The 24647-nt window shown below is 45.3% G+C and overlaps 1 protein-coding gene across 1 annotated transcript in view; it reads right to left on the bottom strand.

The window, feature by feature from the left end:
- The window catches only part of LRBA (LPS responsive beige-like anchor protein), a 568467-nt gene extending 544510 nt beyond the window's left edge, over positions 1-23957 (bottom strand). Inside the window, exon 1 of the mRNA XM_044300361.1 lies at positions 23558-23957. Within this exon, the coding sequence (XP_044156296.1) occupies positions 23558-23755 (198 nt within the window). The 5' untranslated portion in view covers positions 23756-23957. The remainder of the gene's footprint in view (positions 1-23557) is intronic.
- Between the last annotated feature and the right edge of the window lie 690 nt (positions 23958-24647).

The following is a 24647-nucleotide window of genomic DNA, read 5'->3' as shown; positions in this document are numbered from 1 at the left end:
AAATGTGATGGTAATGGTAATACCTAAACAGCATAGATACAATTCTACCTGTAGCCCGTCAGATGCCCCTGCGTCTTATTGGGCAAATACTAATGAGCTTTTCCATTATGGAAGCGGTCATTAGTACCGGAGGACCAAAGTGTAACATAATGGTGGAGATATTAAACACAGTCACAGACCACCATCACCAGCGCATGGGAATGGTGCAGCAGAATCCACATGTATAAGGTGCAGGCTTCACGCAGATTTAATCAAAAATGCACATTAAGGCCACACACACACACACACACAAGGATACAGTCAATAAAGTCATAGAAAGACATTCACATATTTATTTGATTAATCATAGATAAAAAGCAGTGCCATTCCCAGCTCCTGACAGTGGAGTCAGCCTGGTACAGCCGGCACATGCCAGGGTCACCATTATATACACTAGTGACGACAAATAATCCTACACTCACCTATATCAGGCACGCGAAACCTGTGGCCCTCCAGCTGTTTTAAAACTACAACTCCCACAATGCCCTGCTGTAGGCTGTTCAGGCATGCTGGGAGTTGTAGTTTTGCAACAGCTGGAGCGCCGCAGGTTGAGCATGCCTGACCTATGTAATCCAATAGACATACAACGTTTATATGAAAAATTCCCAGACGTTGCTAAATATATATTATTTTTTCTCTCTCAGCATAGGTGAAAATACGTCCACTACCACGGTTACCTAACTATTTCCTTTTCTATAGCCTTGCATATGGCAGTACAGATGGCGTTAGACTGCTCCATGTCTAGAACAGCAGACTCCACGATCATTATCAGATAAGAAGGAGGTGAAGGAAACTGGGTCAGAGAAGATGCTGCATTCACGGATTGCCCGCATTATTTCTGGTTTATACAGGCTTCATTGTACAAAGTCACATAAAAGCGCAAAGGTCACTTGTGGAATTGTGAAACAAAGTGCTGCACAGAAGGATAGAATATTACTGGAATGTAGTGCTCAAGTAATAAAACGTACACAGAACTATTCTAAGGCTACATTCACACGACGATTTTCACCTATTTTTGCATCTGGTCTGTTTGTTTTTAACAGATAGGTTGCCTCAATTTTAACAGCTGATATTCATTACGTTGTTAAGTTAAAACGCCAACCCCTGCAGTTCCCTCACTGTATGCCCCAATATAAATAATGCCCTTTCCACCCCTCTGTAGTTATAACGGCACTAGCGGGGAAGGCCGAGGCACACCGGGGGGGCCGACAAATACTTGCTTCATCCACTTGAACGAGCAGTGACACTCACTGGATGCGCAGGACAGGACACGCTCCCAGTGCGATGTGCATCGCAGGTCCTGCTGCATGCAGTAAAGAGGACACTCCCTCCTCACATGATATCGCCTGAAAGGACCTGTGATGACATCAACACGCTGGGGGCGTCAGGTCCTTCTGCATTCTGTGAGGAGCAGGCATCCCAGCGTGTGCCAGTGGATGAGATATTTTTTTTCCCCCCCATTTTTGTTTAACCCCTGAAGGGCCATTTTATTACTAGTGTACCCGTGCACTCTTGCCTAAGTGGCCGTTAAAACAGTCCCATTGTTTTCAATGGGGACTATCTGGCCATGAAGACAGCCAAAATAGGCCATATCCTATTTTTTGACGGACGCTATGTGAATAGCCCCATAGACTGCAATGGTTCTGAAAACGACTGTTATAAAGCACGTTTTTTTTGTGTCGTCTGGATGTAGACTAAAAAGTTTCCTCGTTTTTGTGACCTCTTACCTTTCCTGACATGACAGCTATAGTAAATACTCATATCCCATCAATTCTGGAGCATTTTTTCTTCTAAGGGTACTTTCACACGAGCGTTTTTCTTTTCTGGCACTGAGTTCCGTCTTAGGGGCTCTATACCGGAAAAGAACTGATCAGTTTTATCCCCATGCATTCTGAATAGAGAGCAATCCGTTCAGGATGCACCAGGATGTCTTCAGTTCAGTCTTTTTGACTGATCAGGCAAAAGATAAAACCGCAGCATGCTACGGTTTTATCTCCGGTGGAAAAAAAAAAAAAAAAAAAAAAAAAAAAAAAAAACTTTAAAAACTTGCAGAATTTTTCCACAGGAATGTATTAGTGCCGGATCCGGCATTCAAAATAACGGAACGCTGGATCCGTCCTTCCGGTCTGCGCATGTGCAGACTGGTAAAAATGTAAAAAAAATATAAAATAAATATCGAAACGGATCTGTTTGTCTGTATGACAAACGGACAGACGGATCCGTTCTTGCCATGCATAGACGGATCAGGATCCTGATCCGTCTTAAAATGAAATCAGTTGGCATACATTTTGCCGGATCCGGCAGGCAGTTCGTGACCCAACTGCCTGCTGGATTCATCTGCCGCAAGTGTGAAAGTAGCCTAACTCTTCGCATTCTGTAATTCCTCTGTTATTCCTCTTAGAAATGTATGAATAAATTGCCAACTGGGTACTACCAGTTAGGGATGTGTCCCTGCACACAGGCACTGTCCAATTGTACAGCCAGTATCAGACTATGTAGGGACACAACCATTTGAGAAGGAACGGTAACACCCAGCTGTCAATTTGTTCACCCATTTATGGGAGAAATAATAGAGTAACGGCACAACACAGAGATACTTGGTCTCCATGAAGCATCTCTTCATGTATTTAAGCACACAGGTCCTCTTAAAATGCAATTAAGTTCTGCTGGTATACAGGCGTGGGTTAAAGTTTGGCATGCGTTCTGCAAAAGGGCAATGACAGACATTCTCATGTATTCAGAAAACTCTTCTAAGCAATTACAAAATTCTTGATAAGCACAAGCAACACACTGGGGGAGAGACACTAGAGAAAATGTCAGAATTCTTAATTAAATTTGCAAAAAAAAAAAAAATAATCTGGCATACCTTATCTGCACCATATTTATTGACCCCGATTTACAAATTCTATAAATGGAGTAACCTCAGACATGGTGTCTAGACCTGCATCAGACTTATCACAGGGGCTCAGGCTGGACGACACATCTCGTGCAGGGATAGACAACTATTGGTTGGCTTACTTTGAGACACATTTTTACACCAGAACTGTTGCACAATTTTGGCACTATATGGGTCCTCCAAGGCCCCACCGCGTTTTCAAGCCAGTTGACCATAGAGAACTGTTGACAGCCCTAGGTGGGGACTGGGGAGAGCAGGACAAACATACTTTTTGTGGAGCTTTTATTTATTAAGGCGGTTTCATTTTGCAAAAAATAAAATAAGATAAATAATAATAATATTATCTTGATATCAACTTAAAGGCGTTCTCCCATCTTATAGTTTGGGGTTATATCGCTAAGATATGCCTCCAAGGTCTGAAAGGTGCGGGTCACACCTCTAGGACCCGCACCTATACTTAAAATAGAGCCCGTCCGCCCTCCATTCATTCCTATGGGAGTACTGAAAACAGCCGAGCGCTGGCTCATCTATTTCCGTAAGCCCCATAGAATTGGGCCGCGCTTACATAGAGCGCTTCCCATTTGTTTAAATGGGATTTCTGAAAATAGCAGAGCGCGCTACTTGGCTATTTTCAGCACTCCCATAGGAATGAATGAAGGCTGGCTGTGCGGCCTCTGGGACTTTGCAGGCTCTATTCTAAGTAGAAGTGGGACTCTCACCTATCAGACATTAGGGGCATATCCTGGTGATATGACCCCAATGTCCAAAATGGGAGTAACTCCTTAAGGACAAATATCAATTTTAAATCATTTTTTTATTTATTTTTCCATTGACAGTCACTTGTTTTTTGTGGGACCAATTGTATTTTTGAGTGACACCATTCTGGGGTACATATAACTTAACTGTTTTGGGTAGTAATGAAAAAAAAAAAAAAAAAAAAAAAAGAAAGCATTATTGCCATTGTTGTTTTTTGCACTATAAATGTATGATGTTCACCGTGTTGGCATACCTAGTATGTTACTTTTATTCTATGGGTCAGTGCAATTATGGCGATAGCAAATATGTATTTTTTTATTTACTTATTTTTTTAAAGGGGGGATAGAAACAAAACAATTCCATTGCCATTTTCTGCAGGTGGTGTAAGTTGTCCCCATGTCATCTTTATTATACAGGTTGATGGCGGACACTGTGATACCATGTGTGTTGTGTTTTTTTTCCTTTAAAGGGAACCTGTCACCTCTACTATGCTACCCTCACTGAGCGTTTCTAAATGTTCATTGTGTTACCCTAAACATATACGTTACACTTTTAATTTAATCTGCAGACGAATTTAATAAGTATTATGCATTTCTGTGCTTCCCGCCTTTTGTGCAAATGAACATAAAAGAGTCATATTTTCAAGCTCTGACACCTCTCAGGTTAATTTGCATATGTATCAAATCGTTTTTTACACAATAAAAGCACACAGAGCTATGGGAACTGGGTATTGCGGATGTGCTAGCAGCCATCTAGCAACCCATGTCCTCAGCTCTATACCCAAAATCCAGGTGACAGGTTCCCTTTAAGGAAAAAAAATATATTTTTATTTATAAAACTTTTGACTTTACAAACTCAAGAAGACTTTGCATTTCTAATGTGTTGGTGTATCTTGCATACCAATGCACTAGAGCCTATGATGTATCAGTGCCAGGCAGTTTATTAGAACATGCCTGTGGCACAGTCATGGCTTATGTTAGGCCACTGACTACCATGGCAACACATCTACACCGCACAATTACTTCAGCAGGGGGCCAATGGGGACAGAGGGAGCCCCCTCCCTCTAACTGCCTAGATGCCACGATACCTAGAGAGTCATCTCCGGATCCTGGCCATTACACTGGGAGCTCGCTTCCAAGGTGATCCAGAGCGATGTAGAAGTACAGTCCGTCTAGGGCAGCGATGGCAAACCTGTTAGAGACCGGGTGCCCAAAACACGATTATTTATCGCAAAGTGCCAGCACTGCAATGTAACCGGAATACTCCAGTCCAGTATAGTATATTTTCCATGTACTTTATCATTTAAGTATAATGACCTGCCTACATTCAATGTGCTGTCCGTGCTGTTCATAGTGCGCCCTGCGCTGATGAATGGCTGGTAAAGTCCAGAGTATATTGGTACACCATAGACTTTTTCCAGGGTGCGGTGCCCACAGAGAGGGCTCTGAGTGCCGCCTCTGGCACCCGTGCCATAGGTTCGCCATCACTGGTCTAGGGTCTTCCAGTCCCTTCCGCCTGTGCCATACAGCAGGGACTGAAGAGACTGTACACTGGTTGTACTAACACAACCGCTCCGGACCAAAAATTTGATTTAACAATTTTTGAAAGTTATATTGCTGGGCAAATTAATTTGATTAACTGCCCAGCCCTGTACAAAGGGTAGGTTTGTACTGCTTTCTCCAGCACCTACTCAGTGCTGTCATCAGTTTTGTATGGTCAAAAACTACTGACAGACTCTATAAAGCAACGCAAAATTTATACAGAGAAGTTTTTCTCCAATAATCTCTCCCCGCAGATGACAACATAACCTCTATTTTTAATATCTTCTATATTTTACAGAAACAAATTTTGATATAAAAGACATAAATGCATTTGATGCATATTTTTAATGCAGAATAAACCCTTAAACTCCGGTAAGGAGAAATATACAACACCGGGGTTAAGAGAAGGGTTTGTGATTACAGGACAGCGCTGCTTTAGGCTAGCAGAGTATACATGGTGGCACACCGAGTCCCTGCAGCACTCTATGTGCCAGGTATAACACTATAAAAGGTGCCATATTACAGAGAAATTGTCACCGGGAATCTATATCATACATATCTCGGTATAATTAATAAAAGAAAAGACAGAAAACAAAAAATAAAAAAGGCAAGGAATGGCGAATGAGAAGGGAGGTGGCAGAGGGAAACCTCCCTCAATTAAGCCTCCGGGTCATGAGTGCCCATTTTGTTGCAAAATACATATATTACTCTAACCGCTAATCCGTTTTCCATTACGCCCCACGACAGCACCTGTGAGAGATCCTCCCCCTTCCGGACAGGAAACAGGAACTTCCCAGATCTTTAAATAGGGTTCTCCACAGTCCATCCTCAGTTTGTGACAAGAATCCTAGGACCTTCCATTTTCTGAATACAAAGAAACTAACATACTATACATAAATAAAGCATCTTAAATATATGACTGACCGCATATTTCCTCTTTAAATTCTTTAAGACTGGAAGTGCTGGATTGTTAGGCTGGGAAAAGCCACATGTTCTTCCAGTGTGTGAACGGGGCTTTCAGTGAGGTAGGGAGTCCTCATGTTTAGTTAGAGCCCAGCCGGGCAGGTGTTTTATTTGTATTGTTTGTTTTGGTCTTGCTGAGGTGCCAAATAATAGCAATGTTTGGCCCCTAACCCTGCGGTCGATGAAGATCATTGTGACAATGACCGCCGAATAAGAGAATATATAAATATATATATATATATATATATATATATATATATATATATATATATATATATATATATATATATATATATATATATATATACACACACACACACATACACACACACACACACACGGTGGGAATAAAGTAGGTGCTGTCATAGGCTCAAGGAAAACAGATTACCGGTAAAAGTAATAAATGTATTTCCATTACGCCCCTTGACAGCACCTGTGAGAGAATAGACTAGATAACTTTAGGGTGGGATTACTGACTGCAAAGGCCAAGTCCTGAGCAGAAGATGGATCTAATCTATAATGGTCTATAAAACGAGCTTGGAGAGCTCCATGTAGCTGCTCTACAAATTCGGTCAATTGTGGCACAGCCTTTTTCTGCCCAGGAAGCTGCTATAGCCCTTGTAGAATGGGCCGAGAATCCTGAAGATCTGCAGAAGAGTAGGCTAGACTTCTCATTATCCATCTGGCATCTAGTAACCTTTAGACCTTTGTTTGGGCCCTGGAATTGAACAAATAATTGAGGGGCTTTTCTCCACCCTTTTGGATCTCCTTACATCTAGTTCATGGAATTTTTCCTCCCCTTCATTTTGGGGATTCTGGCAGAAGGAGGGCAAATTAATTTCTTGGGACCTGTGGAAATCAGGAACTACTTTAGGGAGAAAGGCTGGGTCCAGTCTCAACACAATTCTGTCCTGCAAAATCAAGGTATGAGGAGGGGAGAAGGATAAGGCTGAAATCTCCCCTACTCGCCTGGCTGATATAATAGCTACAAGAAAGACCGTCTTGTAAGACAGCATCTTCAGGGAGATTGAGTCCAATAATTCAAAAAGGACTTTGCGTGAGCATGGAAAGGAGAATATTTAAATCCCAGGGAGATGATCTGGGTTTAGGGAATGGATTTAATCTAATTGACACCTTCATGAATCTTTTGATCCAAGGATGAGATGCCAAAGTACAGTCGAACAATACACTAAGGGCAGAGACCTGAACTTTAAGTGTACTAGGCCTTCATTTCTTATTTAGACCTTCCTGCAAGAAATTTAAAATCAGAGGGATTTCTGGTGGGGCTGACAGATCCAAACCCGTGCCTGCAAACCTAATCAAGGTTTTCCAAATTTTCAAATAAACGTCAGTGGTAACTTTTCCTACTGGCTAGTAATGTCTCTACAACCTGATCTGATAATCCCCTGGCTCTAAGGAATTTCATTTCAGTATCCATGCTGTTAAGTGTAGATTCCCTATCTCAGGATGAAGAAGAGGCCCCTAATACAACAAATCCTCCCTCCCTGGAAGTATCCAGGGATTCGCAAGAGACAGCTTCCTTAACCAAGTAAACCATACTCTCGTCGGCCAATAGGGGGCTGTTAAAATTACTGTTGCCTCCTCCCTCCTTATTTTCTGGATCACTCTGGATAAAAGTGTGATAAGTAGGATTGCGTACACTTGATTCTTGCCCCAAGGTTGTGACAGCCCATTGATCCCTTGGGTTCAGGAAAAAAAAAAAAAAAAGGAGGTCCCCATCAATAGACCTATCTGATCAAACACCACCAAACACCACTCACCCTGACTGACCTTGTACCTGCTCAGGAAGTTTGCCTGGAAGTTTTCTGACCCTTTTAGATGAACTCCTAAAAGAGAACAGACTTCCCCTTCTAACGACTAGAAGATCTTGGATGACAATTTAAGAAGTTGAGGAGATGTCATCTCCTCCCCCGCCTGTTGATTTAGGCTACCGCTGTCGCAATGTCTGATAGAATCCTGACATGTCTGTTTTTAGGGAGGGAAACCATTCCATCAGGGCACAGTATATCGCCCTTAACTCTCTGTAGTTTTGAGATTGTTGGCTTTGAAACACTGACCACTGCCCCTGGGAAAACCCCAAAACTGAGTGAGCACCCCACCCTTGGGGGCTGGCGTCGGTTGTGAGGATTAGAGGATTGTCCTTTATCCATTTCACCCCTTGACTTAAGTTCTCTGACCTTGTCCACCATATCAGGGAGTCTGAGGCTGGGTTCACACCTGAGCGTTTTACAGCGCGTTCCTACGCGCTGTAAAACGCTCAACAAGGAGAAACCAATGCTTCCCTATCAGCATGGTTCTCACCCGGGCATTTTACAGCGCGTACGATCGCGCTGTAAAACGCCCATCGCCCCAAGAAGAACATGAGCTTCTTTGGGGCGTCTTGTCGCGCGTTCCCGTACATAGACTTTCGGGAACGCGCGACAATGGGCGTTCGTTTGTCTCTGTATGCCCGATTGCAAACGCCCGTACAATCGCGCATACAGAGCGCTCCATCGCGAACGTTCAGGTGTGAACCCAGCATTACCAACAAGAGGCAGCAGAACTTTGAGATCTAGAGAAACTAGTTCCTTTTCCCAGAGAAATAGGATGTGCATCTGAAGAATTCTGAATCTGAACTGTGTCCATTTTACTGCTGGTATACAGGATGTCATTGATCCTAGGATTGACATGGCCTCCCTTAGAGTGGTCATTCTGGACCTGCTGAATTCCTCTATCCTTTGTTGAATTCACAGAAGCTTCCCCCTTGGGAGGTATGACTTTTGGGATAAGGAATCTAGTTGAATTCCCAGAAAGGTGCATTGGAAACTCTGCGTCGAAGACACGATTTTTCCCAATTTATAATTCATCCCAAGTTCATTAATGTCGTCAATACTTTTCTGAACTCTAGCTGAAAGGGATTCTGGAGATTGCCCCACCACTAGCAGGTCTTCTAGATAAGGAATAATTATAATGTCTGACCTCCTTATTTGTGCCAACACTTCCCCCATCAATTTTGTAAAAATTCTGGGTGCCTGCGATATTCCAAAGGGGAGGGCCCTGAATTGAAGCTGGACAACCGATTGTTACACCTGTACTGCCACCCTGAGATATTTCTGAGACGAGGGGTGAATGGGTACATGGTAATAGGCGTCCTTGATCTCTATTGACGCCATGACGCAATTGGGAAACAAATGTAGAATTGTCGATGGTATCGATTCCATGCGAAATTTTGGGTATGTTAGATATAAATTCAGTTCCTTCAGGCTTATTTCGTCCGATAGGACCCATTTGGGTTGGGGACTAAAAAGAGCGTCGAATAAAACCCTCTCCTATTACTTCTGTTGGAACTGGGACTAGAATTGATTGGTCCATGAGGCTTATTTCGCATAATAATGCTGTTTGTTTTGGAGAGTGCCGATTTATGGTCTTCTCCGTTTCAGAAAACTAGCTACCGGAAATCCCTTTTTCCTATCAGATGCTTTGTCTAATATTTCGTCCAGTACTGGGCCAAATAAAAAAAAATTCCTGGCAAGGAATGGCATACAACTTTGACTTGGAAGCAACATCTCCTTTCCAACCCTTGAGCCAAAGAGATCTTCTGGCAGAGTTTGACAATGCGGCTGCTCTGGCAGATAACCTTAGAGCAGGAATCCTCAACCTGCGGCCCTCCAGCTGTTGTAAAACTACAACTCCCACAATGCCCTGCTGGAGAGCCGCAGTTTGAGGGTGCCTGCCTTAGAGCATCTGCCGACACAGCCGAAATAAAATCATTCCCTCTTTATCAACTCTTTAATACAATCTTGGACAGGGAATAATCTGGCCTTTCTTGGCTTAAGACTGTCAAACATGAACTCCTATGTGGATTTTGACTCTTTTTCATCCTCTATCTCCATGGTGGCCCTTACTGCTTTTAAAAGAAGGTCCGTGTCTTCCACTTTAAACAGGGGCCTTCCCGTAAGGTCCTCAGAAGAGGAATATGAGCTTTCTACCACTCCCTCTTCCTCTGAGAAGTCTAATTCTGTTTGTTGAGCCTCTCTCTTCCTAGAAGAACCAGGAAGCAATTTTTTAAATTGTTCCATAGAGCAACAGATTTCCATCCTGACCACATTCTGTATATTCTGGAACAAAGATGGGGATTCTTCCGCTACCAATTTGTCCAGGCAGGGTTGACAACTGGCTTTTGGATAAGACTGGCTCAACTGTTTTACATATCCCACATTCTCTCCCTTTTGACTTGTGGGTAGCCTTCCTGGGGGCCTATTTAACCTGTATCAACACACAGCCCATACAAGTTACTGGAGAATATTATAAATAAATAATCTCCCCAAAGGGTGACTGTGGGGTACAACCCCTCTTACACCCTCCCAGGAGTTCCATGCTAGTTTCTGTGTGCTGCTCCTGTTTCTTCATGCGTTGCTGAGCTTCCCCTTCCTCCTGCCTGTTGCCGATACACTGGAGGGGAACTGGAAGGAAAGTCTGGTTGTCCCCTAAACTCGCCCAGGCTGTATCCACCTTGCCTTCCAATGTTGCTGGTCGGCGTCCTCTTTTTATGGGCCATGCACCGCCCGCCATGTTTTCAGCCCTTCCCTGTCCCGTGTGGAACGCACACGTCACTTCCGGTGCGCCTGTGGATGTGCGCCAGAAACAGGACCTGCGGGAGCACGCCGTACTGGCGAGCCAGGGAGAGAAAGCCTTCCGCCGGAACTTCGCCCGGCTGCAGGCATGAAGGTAACGAGGTGGCCGCCAGGCTTCCCCCCATGGCAACAAAAAGAGGACCACGAAATACCAGACTTTTAAAGCGGCTCCTAGTGGAGACTTACACCGTCAGAGACCTCTAATAGGTATTGGATGTAAGCCCTGCAGCCCCCTGAATGATCCGGGAAAGATACAACCCTATTTAAAGACCTGGGAAGTTCCTGTTTCCTGTCCGGAAGGGGGAGAATCTCTCACAGGTGCTGTCATGGGGCGTAATGGAAAGAATTTTTGTCTTTTATGTGATGAAATTCCACCTAAAATTATTCTCTCTGAACATAGTTAGACTCTTCTCTTAAGTGCAGGTTACTGATGCACGTAACAGAGAATTAGGTCACCTTCACACGTGGTAGATTTTGCAGCTGAAAATCAGTTCCATTCACCATAAAAGGGGTTCTCCCATGACTAATGTAAAAAAATAAAAATCGGACATCATATAGTACATGTCAACCTATTTCTAACAAAGCCAGAACCAGCCCTTTACCTCACATGGATCCAGAGATCCCATTCATTGCTCTGCCAGATTTATATCAAGCTGGCAGCTCAAGGGGAGTGCCTTCTCTGCTGCAGGTCAGGGGGCGTGTCTCAGCTCTCCCTATAACAGCTCAGGGGGCAGTTAAAGGATGAAACTGAGCATGTGCGGCTTTCTCAGTGAGCAGGACAAAGACATTTTTTAAAAAGTAACATCAGATGGCGCTATACATATACATTTTATTTAATAACTCAGTGGCTATGCTAAATTTTTAATTACATGCAATTACAAATGCATTCAGATCCAGGTGCTGGTTTGAAAACTGTAGAATATTTTTCATAGGACAACCCCTTAAATGGAGCCTGCAGTAATCCATGTGCTTGCTTCCCCATTCAAATGAATGGAACTAATTTTCAGTCGCTGAATTTTCTGCCACAAAATCTTCTGTGTGTGAAGGCACCCTTACACATGCTGCAGCGTTCTCCTACTCCAGGAACGTGACGTCAAGAAGGAGATCCCATCTGTGTACAGAGGATTCCTGCATCAAAGGGATTTTCTTGTGGTTTGTAAAAAGCTCAAAATGTTGTTCTAGTTCCTAATGAAATGCTTGCTGCCAAGTCTAGACCACAGTATTATTTGCTGGTCTCTCTTGGTTTAATCACTTTCTTAAAAGACGTGGGTTTATGATCCTCTGCGATTATGTCACTTAAACACAACGAATGTGCATTTGTTCATGTACGCAGTTTCCATATGCAGTACGCATGTAATGAAACACACAGGAGTTACTGAAATTTATGACAAGCTGTTCTTCTGCAGGGCATTGGGAATTCACAGTGTAAGGCCTCATGCACACGATTATATGTATTTTGTGGTCCGCAAAAAATACGGGTGACAACCGTGTGCATTCCATATTTTGCGGAATGGAACAGGTGGCCCTTCATAGAACTGTACTATCCTTATCCGTAATGCGGACAATAATAGGACATGTTCTATTTTTTTGAGAAACGGAAATGAAATGCACACAGTGCAACTTTTCTTTTTTTTTTTTTTTGCAGACCCATTGAAGTGAATGGTTCCACAAAATAAACAGAACGGACACGGAAAGAAAATACGTTCGCGTGCATGAGCCCCAAGAGTAAGGCATATGTAAAGAGGCTATGGCGACTAATGCAGCTGCTAGAGGTCACTCCACAGTCTCTGTTCTACTTTCCATTTTGAGTACTATCACTTAGTACCTGCATATGTTAGTTTTCTGCGCAGATTCTCACGCTTGGCATTTTGTGGAGGAGGCCACCAGAGCACCACAACCTCAAACAGCAGATTTGCGGTGGTGCCACGAGGCGGAATTTAATTCTTAGGTATCTGATAGGGGGAGGATCCAACTACGGGAAACCCATATAGTAGGCGAGTGATCAAAGACAGAGGGTGAACACATAGCAGCAAAACATTTTTATATGCTAGAAATGCTGTTAAGTGTGTGTGGCCACATGCGGTGGATTCACAGCAGATCTGGGCATCACAGCAAGTCTTCTGCTGCATTGCCATTGTTTAAAGCTGCGGGTACAACCCACAGAGAGAAAAAAATAAAATAGACATGCTGCACCCTGAAAACCAACCGCATGAGACAGTTCACACTGAGGGTTTTCTCTGCAGCATGTGGGTGACATTTCTAAAATCTCATCCACTTCACTGCTACTGTAGATTTTCCAGAATAAATTCCACTATGGACAACCCACAGCATTCAAGCCACGTGTGGCCATATCCTAAGGACACATGCACACAGTGCAGATTAGGTTATCAATTTCACACAAAAATCCACAGCTTAATACAGTAACCGTTAGGGCTGTTTCACACGAGTGGATGCCGTGCGTGTCATCCGCAGCGTGAAAGAGAGCCAAGCCCCGCTCCAGACAGCAGAGACACGGAACATTAACATGACTGATAATGCTCTTTGCCTCTCTGTGATCTTTTTACTACAAAATCACGGTGACAACTTTATCTCACTCTGATTGTGTAGTAAAAAGGTCACAGAGAGGCATGGAGCATTATCAGTCATGTTAATGCTCCGTGCCTCTGCTGTCCGGAGCGAGGTTCGGCTGTCTTTCACGCTGCGGATGACATGCACGGCATTCGCTCGTGTGAAACAGCCCTTAAGTACAGGAAACTTTCAAAATGGCAGCTAAACAGTGCAGATAGTTTCCATGTGAAAATTTAAAAATCTGCCACAAATCAATTGTGTGGATTTTCAGTGCAGATTTCACATCAAAATCAGCATGCATGCAATAAAGCCTGTGCAGGAAATCAGCATAAATGACACTGCTGTGTGCAACACCAGGCAGATCTGTATGCAGAAAATCCGCAGTAATTGCAGTTTTTGTGTGGCTCATTTTCGGTGTGTTTTAACAACCCCTTTGAAGTGAAGTCTATGAGGAAACCGGCATGCTGCAGATTTTAAAAGCCGTACCGCAGGTCAATTTCCGCATGTAAAAAATATCCACCATGTCCATGAGATTTGGCAACTCTGTCGCGTTGCTGACACTGTATTCTGTCGCGGATTTTCTACATGCAGGAGAAAAAAAAAACAACCACACACACGTAATCCACACAGTGTGCAGTCACTCTTAGGCCCCTTTCACACGAGCGAGTTTTCCTCGCTGGTGCAATGCGCGAGGTTAAAGCACAGCACCCGCACTGAATCCTGACCCATTAATTTCAATGGGTCTGTGTACATGAGCTTTTTTTTTTTTTTTTTTTTTTTTTTTTTACGCATCAGTTCTGCGTTGCGTGAAAAACGGAGCATGTTCTATATTCTGCGTTTTTCACGCAGAACCTGGCCCCATAGAAGTGAATGGGGCTTCAGTGAAAAACGCATTGCATGCTGAAGCCGGTGCGGGTGCAATACATTTTTCACTGATGGCTGCTAAGAGATGTTTGTAAACCTTCAGTTTTTTATCACAAAAGTGAAAAAACACAAAAACTCATTGCACTGGCACAGAAAAAACTGAACGCAATCGCAGACAAAACTGACTGAATTTGCTTGCAAAATGGTGCTCGTTTCACTGAACACATCCGGAGCCAATCCGTCACGCTCGTGTGAAAGGGGGCTTAGGGTACTTTCACACTTGCGTTTTTCTTTTCCGGCATAGAGTTCCGTCCTAGGGGCTTTGTAACGGAAAAGAACTGATCAGGCATATCCCCATACATTCTGAATGGAGAGTAATCCGTTCAGGATGCATCAGGATGTCTTCAGTTCAGTCGCTTTGACTGATCAGGCAAAAGATAAAACCGTAGCATGCTACGGTTTTATCTCCGGCGAAAAAAAACGGAAGACTTGCCTGAATGCCAGATCTGGCATTTTTCCCCATAGGAATGTATTAGTGCCGGATCCGGCATTCAAAATACCGGAATGCCGGATCCGTCCTTCCGGCCTGCGCAGACCGGTAAAAATGTGAAAAATAATACAAGACGCATGACAAGCGGAGAGACTGATCCGTTCTTGCAATGCATTTGTGAGAAGGATCCGCATCTGGATCCGTCTCACAAATGCTTTCAGTCACATCCAAATCGGCGGATCCTGCCCGCCGGATCACACTGCCGCAAGTGTGAAAGTAGCCCTAGGGTATGGCCTTGTGAGGCAGACTTTCCACTGTGGAAATCAGCGAGATAAGGGCTTATGCACACATGCGATGTTTGCGTATCACATGCGGCCCCACTCATTTATATGGGTTTGCAAAAAAATTCAGGCAGCATGCCGATGTCATCCGTGTGCTAACTGCATTTGTGCACTCATCCTATTCCTGTCCATTTTGTTGCCAAGAAGAGGTATTTATATAATAGGGAAAGTGAGGAACGTGCGGGATGCACGCAGTCGTTATCCGTATTTTGGGGATCCATGATTTGCAGACCACAAAACTAGGACGGATGTGTGCATCAGGCCTTAATCAACATTCTGCAAATTCAAAGTTTGTTGCGCGGTCTCTTTTATATCTCATTCACCTTTCTAGTACAATAAAACCACAAATTGCATTCACGTCCTGTGTGAACATACCCTAAAACCGGCAGTGCAACTTAATTTTGTCTCACAGCCGGTCAAAAAGGGGACTTGCGACTAAAATTGTCTACAATAGTAACAAGTCCCTTGATAAATGACCCCAATTGGGTTTTTCTTGCTGTTAACACAGAAATGAAGTGAAGCATGTCTGCAATCAAACTTAAAAACTCAGGGTGTCAATTACTATGCTGAAAATAAATTGGGCTCATTTCAGGCGGAGATGGCGACACAACTAACCATTGTGCCGCCATCTGTGCCTAAAATAAGCCTAATCTGCAACTTCACCCCGCTCACGCCAGTTCTAAAATTGTGGCCGTAATGGGTCTACAATCACGGAGATGCGGAATGGAGGCATGGATCGGAACCCCACGGAAGCACTACGGAGTGCTTCCGTGGTGTTTGTGGCCGTGGCACCGCAAAAAAGTAGAGCATGCGCTACTTTTTTGCGGTGCGGACCGTCGGATGCGGATCGTGGTACCCAATCAAGTTAATGGGTCCGCGATCCGCATGCGGCTGCCCCACGGTCGGTGCCCGTGCATTGCGGACCACAATTTGCGGGCCGGAGGACGGGCACGGAGCCCTTATGTTTGTGTGCATGTAGCCTTAAACAATGCTCATACCCATTGAAATGCATGGGTTGGGATTCAGTCTGGAAGCCGCCCACTCGCAAAACTTGCTCATGCGAACTTAGCCTTAGGGCTCATGCACGCGACCATTGTGGTTTTTGCGGATCAGCAAAGCACGGTTACCAGCTGTGTGCGTTCGTCATTTTGCATAACGAAATGGCAGGTCCATAATAGAACAGTCCTATCCTTGTCTGTAATGTGGACAATTATTTTTTTTTTTTTTTTTTTTTTTTTCTAACAGATACAAGGGTCTTTAAGAATTAAAAAATAAAAATTAAAAATTCTCATCCTATCCACTTGAACGCGCGGGGACACACGCTCATCAAACCCTTGCTATTCGCTGAATACAGAGGACCTGCGCTCGCTGCCTTGGGATGTCAGGTCCTGCTGCATCCAGGTAATAATGAAGGTTTGAGGAGCGAGTGTCTCCACACGTTCAAGTGGATGGGGTGAGAATTTTATAGTAAATCTAGCAGGCCACACTAAACCCAGCCACTTTCCTGAAGATTATAAAGTCAAATATTATGGCACAAGTATGGCGTGCGCCATTATTTGCGACTTTTTTTTTTTACACCACAAATTGTGAGTAAAGGCTTTTATCAATGTCTCCCAGTACATTGTGGGAATGTAGCCTTCAAGCCCCAGATCTAAGAAGCAGCAATGTGGACTGTAATATGCACAGTTCTGCAACTGGAGAGCTGTGGAAAATAGGCGCCCAGTCCTCGACACATGTCCCCGAAGCTGCAAAACTGAAACAAGGCAGGAAGACACCAAGGCCTTCATCGACCGGTAAAACAGGTATTTCTTTCCTACACTTTGTGAGTCACTAACAGAAATTCAGTGGCGAGCCTTTTATCTTAAATTTCAGCTTTTGGGCGGATGAGCGCTGTCACTTCAGAACAATCCAACCCAGGGACAAAGCGGCATATATTAGTGAGGGAGGGATGATGAATTATTAACAGAGGCTTCGGCACAACGCTGAGCAGTGAAACCTTAGACCGAGCTCGGAGCAGAAAGCACACTTCTTATGTAGATCACCAACTGTAACTGATCCTGGGGCTCATGGAGACACCACTTCTTCTAAGACGGTAAACGGCGGCCGCAGCCAAGCTTTACTTCCACCTCCAAGGTTCTCAGCACCAGGGTAGATGAAGGTGCTGGAAGCATGAAATGTTGGTGCCCATTCACACCAACTGTAGGAATGTTCAATATCATACCGACACTGAAATGTCCTACAGCACCACAAGACTGTAGATATAGGCAGTACTCAATGGTATAAGAATATCTACAACTACTTTTGTGACGGTATCTATGCCCTTAGGCCACATTCACACCTCCAGTTTCTGGCAGGCTGTTCCTGAAGAGAGTCAACTTTCCCGTATAAATGCCCGTTTCGGCCGGACAAATATGTTTTTTGTCTGGATGCCAGCTGGCATTTATGCCGGATCATCTCAAATGGAGATGTGAACGCGGCCTTTGAACGTCTTCAACCTTCACAAAGTACAATGCGGATTATGCACGGGTTTTCTGTGCAGACTTGGAAGACTTGGTTAAATCTCCAATGCTCCCTGCCAGTCTTCGGTCACTTTTTTTACAACAATACCATGCAGTAGTACAACCACGACTGCTGTAGCCAATCGCTTTTTAGTGGTGATGTGTATACAACACATGACCACTGAGGCCAGTGACTGGCTGCAGCAGACATACCAATGTACTCAACCTCATCACTGCAGGACAGGTAGAGAAAAACCAGCAGGGAACACCAGAGTAACCATTCGTTTTGTTTGTTTCTTTCATTTTAGAACATTTATTGCCGTTCGTTTAATTTTGAAAACTGTCAGACAAGCCATTATATAAAAAAAAAAAAAAAAAAAAATTACATGCTTGCTTATTTATAATCACTGTATGGAGGGCAGTATACCTAAGCAATGTACAAAGTGTAAGAGTTTAGTCATCTGTAGCTTAAATAGCTGCAATGGGACAACTAATGCTGTGTTCACACCTGCGCTAAAGGCTCCATTCAAAGCATCTGCCATAGATTACTATTTGCTATAACTGGCTGCTGATGGTTGGTATGGCAGCCACAGACCTAAGAACTGTCCCATACAGAAGCCTACTGGGCCCTGCCAGAGAAACAGTCTAATAGGATGCCTTTCAGTGAAAAAGCACAGGCATTCTACACTATTACATGAAAAAGGGTGCAAAAAAGAAATGTAGTAAGATATTTTTTTAAAAAAGCCTGAATTATTACTTTTGTTTATCAACTTCACAAGAACAGACTAAAAAAAGCAATCAAAAAGTCTTGTCGACCCTGAAATGGTACCAATAGAAACTTCAACTCGCCCTGCAAAAAAAATAAAAATTCATACAGCTCTGTAAACACAAATTATTACACAATATGCACCTCAAATTGGTTACAAAAACGACAACACAAAAAAGTTATGAAAAAAAACTGCAAAAAAAATAATTAAAAAAAATAATAATTATGTTTCCATGGTCATTAGGGCCAATACTGACTTGTCACTAAGGGGTAAAGAGAATCAATTTCATTGTCTACATTGTAGCGGTGGTGCACTACAACTCTTTGTCCTGTACAAGTGAAAGGGGGAGGAAGCTGCAATTACCCTGTCAATCAGTGGGAGCGACTAACGGTAACGGGAAGCGATGTTCGGAGCACCTCATTAGCATAAAAGTGGTATTTTCTCCAAAATGACAGACTGGATTGCGACACACAGCGTGATCAACCCGACCAGGCAGTACACCTGGTTTACTAGGGTTGATCATGCTGACAGATGTTCTGTGACTTGGGGGTATATTTATAGTTTCATTGAGCTGCAGCATTTTTGGCAAAAACAATGACTAAACACCTGATTAAAAGTGCAGAAAAATGATAATCCAGCCTAATGTGCGCAGGGCACGTGTGGCCACCCACACCGGTTTTAATATCAAGAAGTGGCATGCCTATTCTGTCTCTGGTGCAAATTTTCCACCACCAACAACAACGTGGAGGTGATTTTAAGTGTAACATTTTTTTATATGGATCCGTGACGGAAATGGCTAAAACGGGTGGCAAATCTGCATAATGGATGCAGAGAATTTTTTTTTTTCCCCAGCATGTTATATTCTGTTCCGACGGAGCAGAAGAACAAAAATATAGCTGTAATGTGAACGCCCCCTAATAAGTGTGGGTGACGGGAGTCAGACTCCCACCAATCTGATACTGATGACTAGGCATGAGTGACTCTACTTCAGATAAAACATCCAAAGTCGATTCGCATAAAACTTTGTTCTAATATAGCATTTGTACTGTAAAAAACGATTTTCCGACCCACTTGAAACCGAACCCGAGTTCGGGAAATAGTTTTTTTAATTTATGAAGTTATTTCGCGAAATTTCGCGCAAACAATAACTTCGGCTCATCGGAGCCAATACATTCTAATACTGTACTAGCTCCTGCTCCGTACAGTATTAGAACAAAGTATTATGCGAATCGACTTCGGATGTTTCATCCAAAGTCAATTCGCTCATCCCTACTGATGACCTACAAATACCAGCTGTACAGACCCCGCAGACCTGTTCTCAGATTAATTGGAGAATGGAACTACCAATGAGATCTGGCCACCTCCACAGGAAGGGCTCATGCACACAGCAGTTGCCCGGCAGTGGCCGTATTGCGGCCCGCAACCAGCAGGTCTGCAATACACGGGCACCGGCCGTGTGTACCCCGCATCACGGATGCGGACCCATTCATTAGAAAGTGTTCTAATTTTTTTTTACAATGCGGATGGATCACGGATTTTTCCTGTGCATTGGGGACCACAAATTGTGGTCCCCAATGCATGGAACGGCCGCACGACTGTGTTCATGAGCCCTAAAGGCAAGTAGCCTGGGAAGGTGTACATCCTCTGCTGCATTTAACACCTTAAAAGGGGTTGTCCGTGTTCAGAGCTGAACCCGAACATACCCATAATTTCACCCAGGCAGCCCCCCCCGATGTTAGCATCAGAGCATTTCGTGCTCCGATACCCTCCCTTGCCCTGCGCAAGGCAAGGGCTCTTTTATTTACAACAACACACTGCAGGGCAGAGGCTTCCGCCCAGCAGTGTGTTCGGTGATGTGACCGGCTCTGATAGGCAGGCTTTAGTGCTGCCCTAGCCGTTTTACAGGCTAGAGCAGAGCTAAAGGCCGCCCATCAGTGACGGTGATGTCACCAGGCTCACTGCTGGGCGGAAGCCTCCGCCTGGCAGCCCTATGGAGAGCCCGGTTCATCACCGGAACTCCAGAAAATGCCTTTTCTCTGCCCGATTGAGTGCAGGGCAAAGGAGAGCATCGGAGCATGAACTGCTCTGATGTTCAAGTTAGGGGGGGCTGCCTGGGTGAAAATGGGGATATGTCCGGGTTCAGCTCTGAACCCAGACAACCCCTTTAAGTTCAAAGTTAAAACATCCTGCTGCTCGCTCTGCCCCCGGCACTGCTGTCCGGCAGGAGGCAATGCTGGCAAGTGGCCATGGTTCTAGGTCAATACCTCCACAGTTCTGTTTGTGATGTGACCTCCAGGAGCTTTGGAAAGTTGTGTGGCTACACTGGTAAGCTGATAGAACTATGGCTGAGAAGATTGCTATATGTTTTGGTCTAGGGTCGAGGGTCTAAGCTGGCCATACACATTAGGGCCTATTCAAACAGTAAGGGCTCCATGCCTGTATTGCAGAATGGAAATGGAGGGTTGGCAAGACATGGGAAGCGGCCGGGGGCACGGATCAGAAGCGCTTCCGTGTGCCTTCAGTTCCACACCACAGAATAAAGACATGTCCTATCTTTTGCCGTATTTTGCGGATCGCGGACCAATTCAAGTCAACAGGTCCACACTGCAATACGTGATTCACGCGGCTGATGCACAGGCATGGCGGCCATATGGTCGCACAAATAAGCCCTTAGATAGAAAGTGGTTGATGGTTGAGAAGCAGTTGAACAATCATCTGGTGAAGGTTCGTTTCGCAGACACGGACATACACATTTTACATTGGCTGTTACAGTTGTTCAGAGTTGCCATATTATGTTTAACGAAACCGGGGGATGGACGGAAGATCTTTCCGGGAACATTCTCTCAAGATCCTTCATCCACAGACAGTCCCATAAAATACCTTTTGTTCAAAGATTATCAAACTAAAATATAAAACACACCCAATTTCTTTTCAGACGATGGTCTGTAATCAGTTGGATAAAACGGTCGTTATAATTGTTTCACCCGAGGAACGATTATTGTGGTTGAAATCATTTGTTTTGATCAACTTTATTCTAAGGCCAGTTTCACACTACCAGCAGGCTGTTCTGGCAGCAGCACTCAGATAAAGTCATACTGTCTGGAAATGAAATGACACCTGGAAGTGCAGACAACCCAGGAACGGTAGGTTATATAGCTTGTCTGGTCCGGGGGGCCTGCCCGCTACAAGCCGCCTGGTCCGGGGGGGATCTGAATGAGTTTAGGGGACTATGGTAATGTATTTGAGGTCTGGTCTGCTTTCCCCCCCCTATGTTGTCTGTTAATGACAACTGAAAGTGCAGACAACCCAGGAACGGTAGGTTATATAGCTTGTCTGGTCCGGGGGGCCTACCCAAACAAGCCGCCTGGTCCGGGGGGGGGGGGGGGGGGTCTGAATGAGTTTAGAGGACTAGGGTAATGTATTTTGAGGTCTGGTCTGCTTCCCCCCCCTATGTTGTCTGTTAATGACAACTGAAAGTGCAGACAACCCAGGAACGGTAGGTTATATAGCTTGTCTGGTCCGGGGGGCCTACCCAAACAAGCCGCCTGGTCCGGGGGGGGGGGGGGGGTCTGAATGAGTTTAGAGGACTAGGGTAATGTATTTTGAGGTCTGGTCTGCTTCCCCCCCCCCCCCCATGTTGTCTGTAAATGACAACTGAAAGTGCAGACAACCCAGGAATGGTAGTTTATGTATTTTGGTCTGGTCCGGGGGGCCTACCCAAACAAGCCGCCTGGTCCGGGGGGGGGGGGGGGGTCTGAATGAGTTTAGAGGACTAGGGTAATGTATTTTGAGGTCTGGTCTGGTCTGGTCTGCTTCCCCCCCCCATGTTGTCTGTAAATGACAACTGAAAGTGCAGACAACCCAGGAATGGTAGTTTATGTATTTTGGTCTGGTCTGGGGCCTGAGTGAGCTTGGGGGGGGTCTGTGGAAATGCATTTTGACTGGGTCTGGTCTGCACATTGATATAAATAAATGAGCAGAACGTGAAGACGAAAGCCCTTCACCTCACACTTCTGCTACAACTACAGATGTACGAGTTCTTATTTAGTCTTTCTACATAACAATGGCGCATTAAATACACTCTTCCAGCGCCTTGTGTTGTCTTTCATGAGGAGATAAGACACTGCGCCGTCTCAGAGACCAAGGAAGAATGGAAGCATCCGCAGGAGAGTACCCCTGGTTTCTACAGTCAGAACACATTACACAGATATAAAAATGGAAAGATGATTTCCAGGCCAAGAAGTCTTGAGCTGCAAGATCTGCCCACAAGCAGCAGAGAAGAACCACTTCCTGAACATGACACTACACAGGCGGCCGCTGATAACAGTAGCCCAATGACTATGGATAAGAGAGCGGGAACGTGTAGCAGCCACCGTGTGCACCTGCTGATCCTGTCACCCTGAGGCAATGTTCAGGCGAGGCTCCACCTGATGCCTCCCCAGCCATACTGCTAGAGCTCCTCACCCTAATAAATCACAGGGTCACACCGTCTTGTACACTGGATATCTGGGGTCTGAAGAGAAGTGGTCACAGGCAATAAGGTCTCATTATAAAGGGGCATACTTTACTCATCGGGCCCCCGCTGGTGTGTTTCCTGTTTGACAGAGGTCACTTGGCCGCTGCTGCCAATGACTGCCCACTACGGTGCTGTGTCCCCCATGTGTCATGTGACCCAGTGACATCACACATGGGGGACAGTACCCTGAAAAGTCAGAATCTGAAAAGTCAGAATCTGACTATTATAAGACCTGGGCTTGCTGTCAGTGAACAGGAACACTCTTGCTCCCTGCTATCATACAGCTGAGGAACATACTAGACATCATTTCACATCATCTCAGAAGCCACACTGCTCCGCTGTACGACAGATGCCGTCAGTGCCAGGCAACGACTGATAAGATAGCAGGAAGGTGCGGCAGCGGTTACTCCACGGGGGTACCAAAGCAAATACAAGTCACTTCCTGGAAAAGCTGGGTGACTACCAACATGGCTGACGTGACCACCCCCACAGAGCACTGACAGCAGTCATACATCACCTGGCACAACCAGGCCCCTGAAGAAGCTGTAGTGACTGCTGTATTGGTGGTCACCCAGCTTTCCCAGGAACAGATAGAACTAAGCACAGGAGGGGACAACTCCTATAACCCGGGATTTCCTCGGGGCAGTGACAGGAGGCGTTGCTGAGGCTCCTCCAGCTACTCACCAGGTTGAAGACCGTGTCCACCAGGTCTCTAGTGGTCACCTCCCCGACCTCCAGCAGTCCACTGAGCACGGCGAACTTCATACGGATGCCCCTTATCGGCACCCCCGGGCCTAGAGCCTTGGCCCCTCCAGGGTCGGGGCCTTCTGCAGCCGCTCTCTCTTCACCTGTTGTCTGCACCTGTCTCTCCTGGCTGGCCATGGCTGAGGGCCCGTCGTGCCCTGCTGTCAGCGGGAGCGGATCTCCGTCAGTACAGAAGTCCTGTGCGGGCAGAGCTCCCGGCCGGCACTAGGACTACAACACCGGCAACTCCTCCTGTCAGGTGCGCCGGGATGACCCCCTCTCTCACTGCAGCGTCCTAGGAAGTGGCCGCTCGTCTCCTACAGCTCCGCCATGCTATTGGTGTCTGTCACTGCTGCCCGCGCCGCTATTGGCTGTCAGTCGCGGGTTCTGTCAGGGCGGCTCTGTGATTGGTCGGCTTTTCCTTCCAGCGCTCTGATTGGCCAGTGCGGTAGCCTGCTAGTCTCCTCCTGCCCGCAGGTAAAGAGGCAGTGCTCCCCGGCATCACAAGGGCAGGGCGAGCTTCACCTGACACGTGGTGTGCGCCGGGTACCCGGGCGGAGCCACTGCTCCCGTGGTACTCACCTCCGTGCCAGTATACCCATACAAATCCAGCCCGCCCTCAGGATAAACGCATTTAGCGCCATGTTCACGTCCCCAAACTGCACCTTTGTTTTGTACATTGCGGCCGTTGATATTGTGCTGCCTGTTTCTCTGACGCAGGACTCCTTCGGGGTATGTTCACACAGCTAATGTGCCACTGGTTCAGCAGCGGAAAATTGCCATTTTCCACTGCTGAGTCCACGTTCAAAACAATCAACAATTTCCCATTGGCTTTAATATAAAAATCTCCCTCCCCGTGTGCACACCTTGTGCTGACTGAAGTGATGTGTTTTGCATTAGATTGTGGATTCCATAGAATTCATTGGAGAAGCGGAGAAACGTCAACCAAAAACTCCTACGACCACCACCAAATTACAAAATCTACCACCAAAAGCGACCTGTTTACTGGGGGGTCATTTATTATGTTCCT

This window comes from Bufo gargarizans, chromosome 1, assembly GCF_014858855.1.
Source record: "Bufo gargarizans isolate SCDJY-AF-19 chromosome 1, ASM1485885v1, whole genome shotgun sequence".
NCBI lineage: Eukaryota > Metazoa > Chordata > Amphibia > Anura > Bufonidae > Bufo > Bufo gargarizans.
This window is presented reverse-complemented; position numbering and strand designations above follow the sequence as displayed.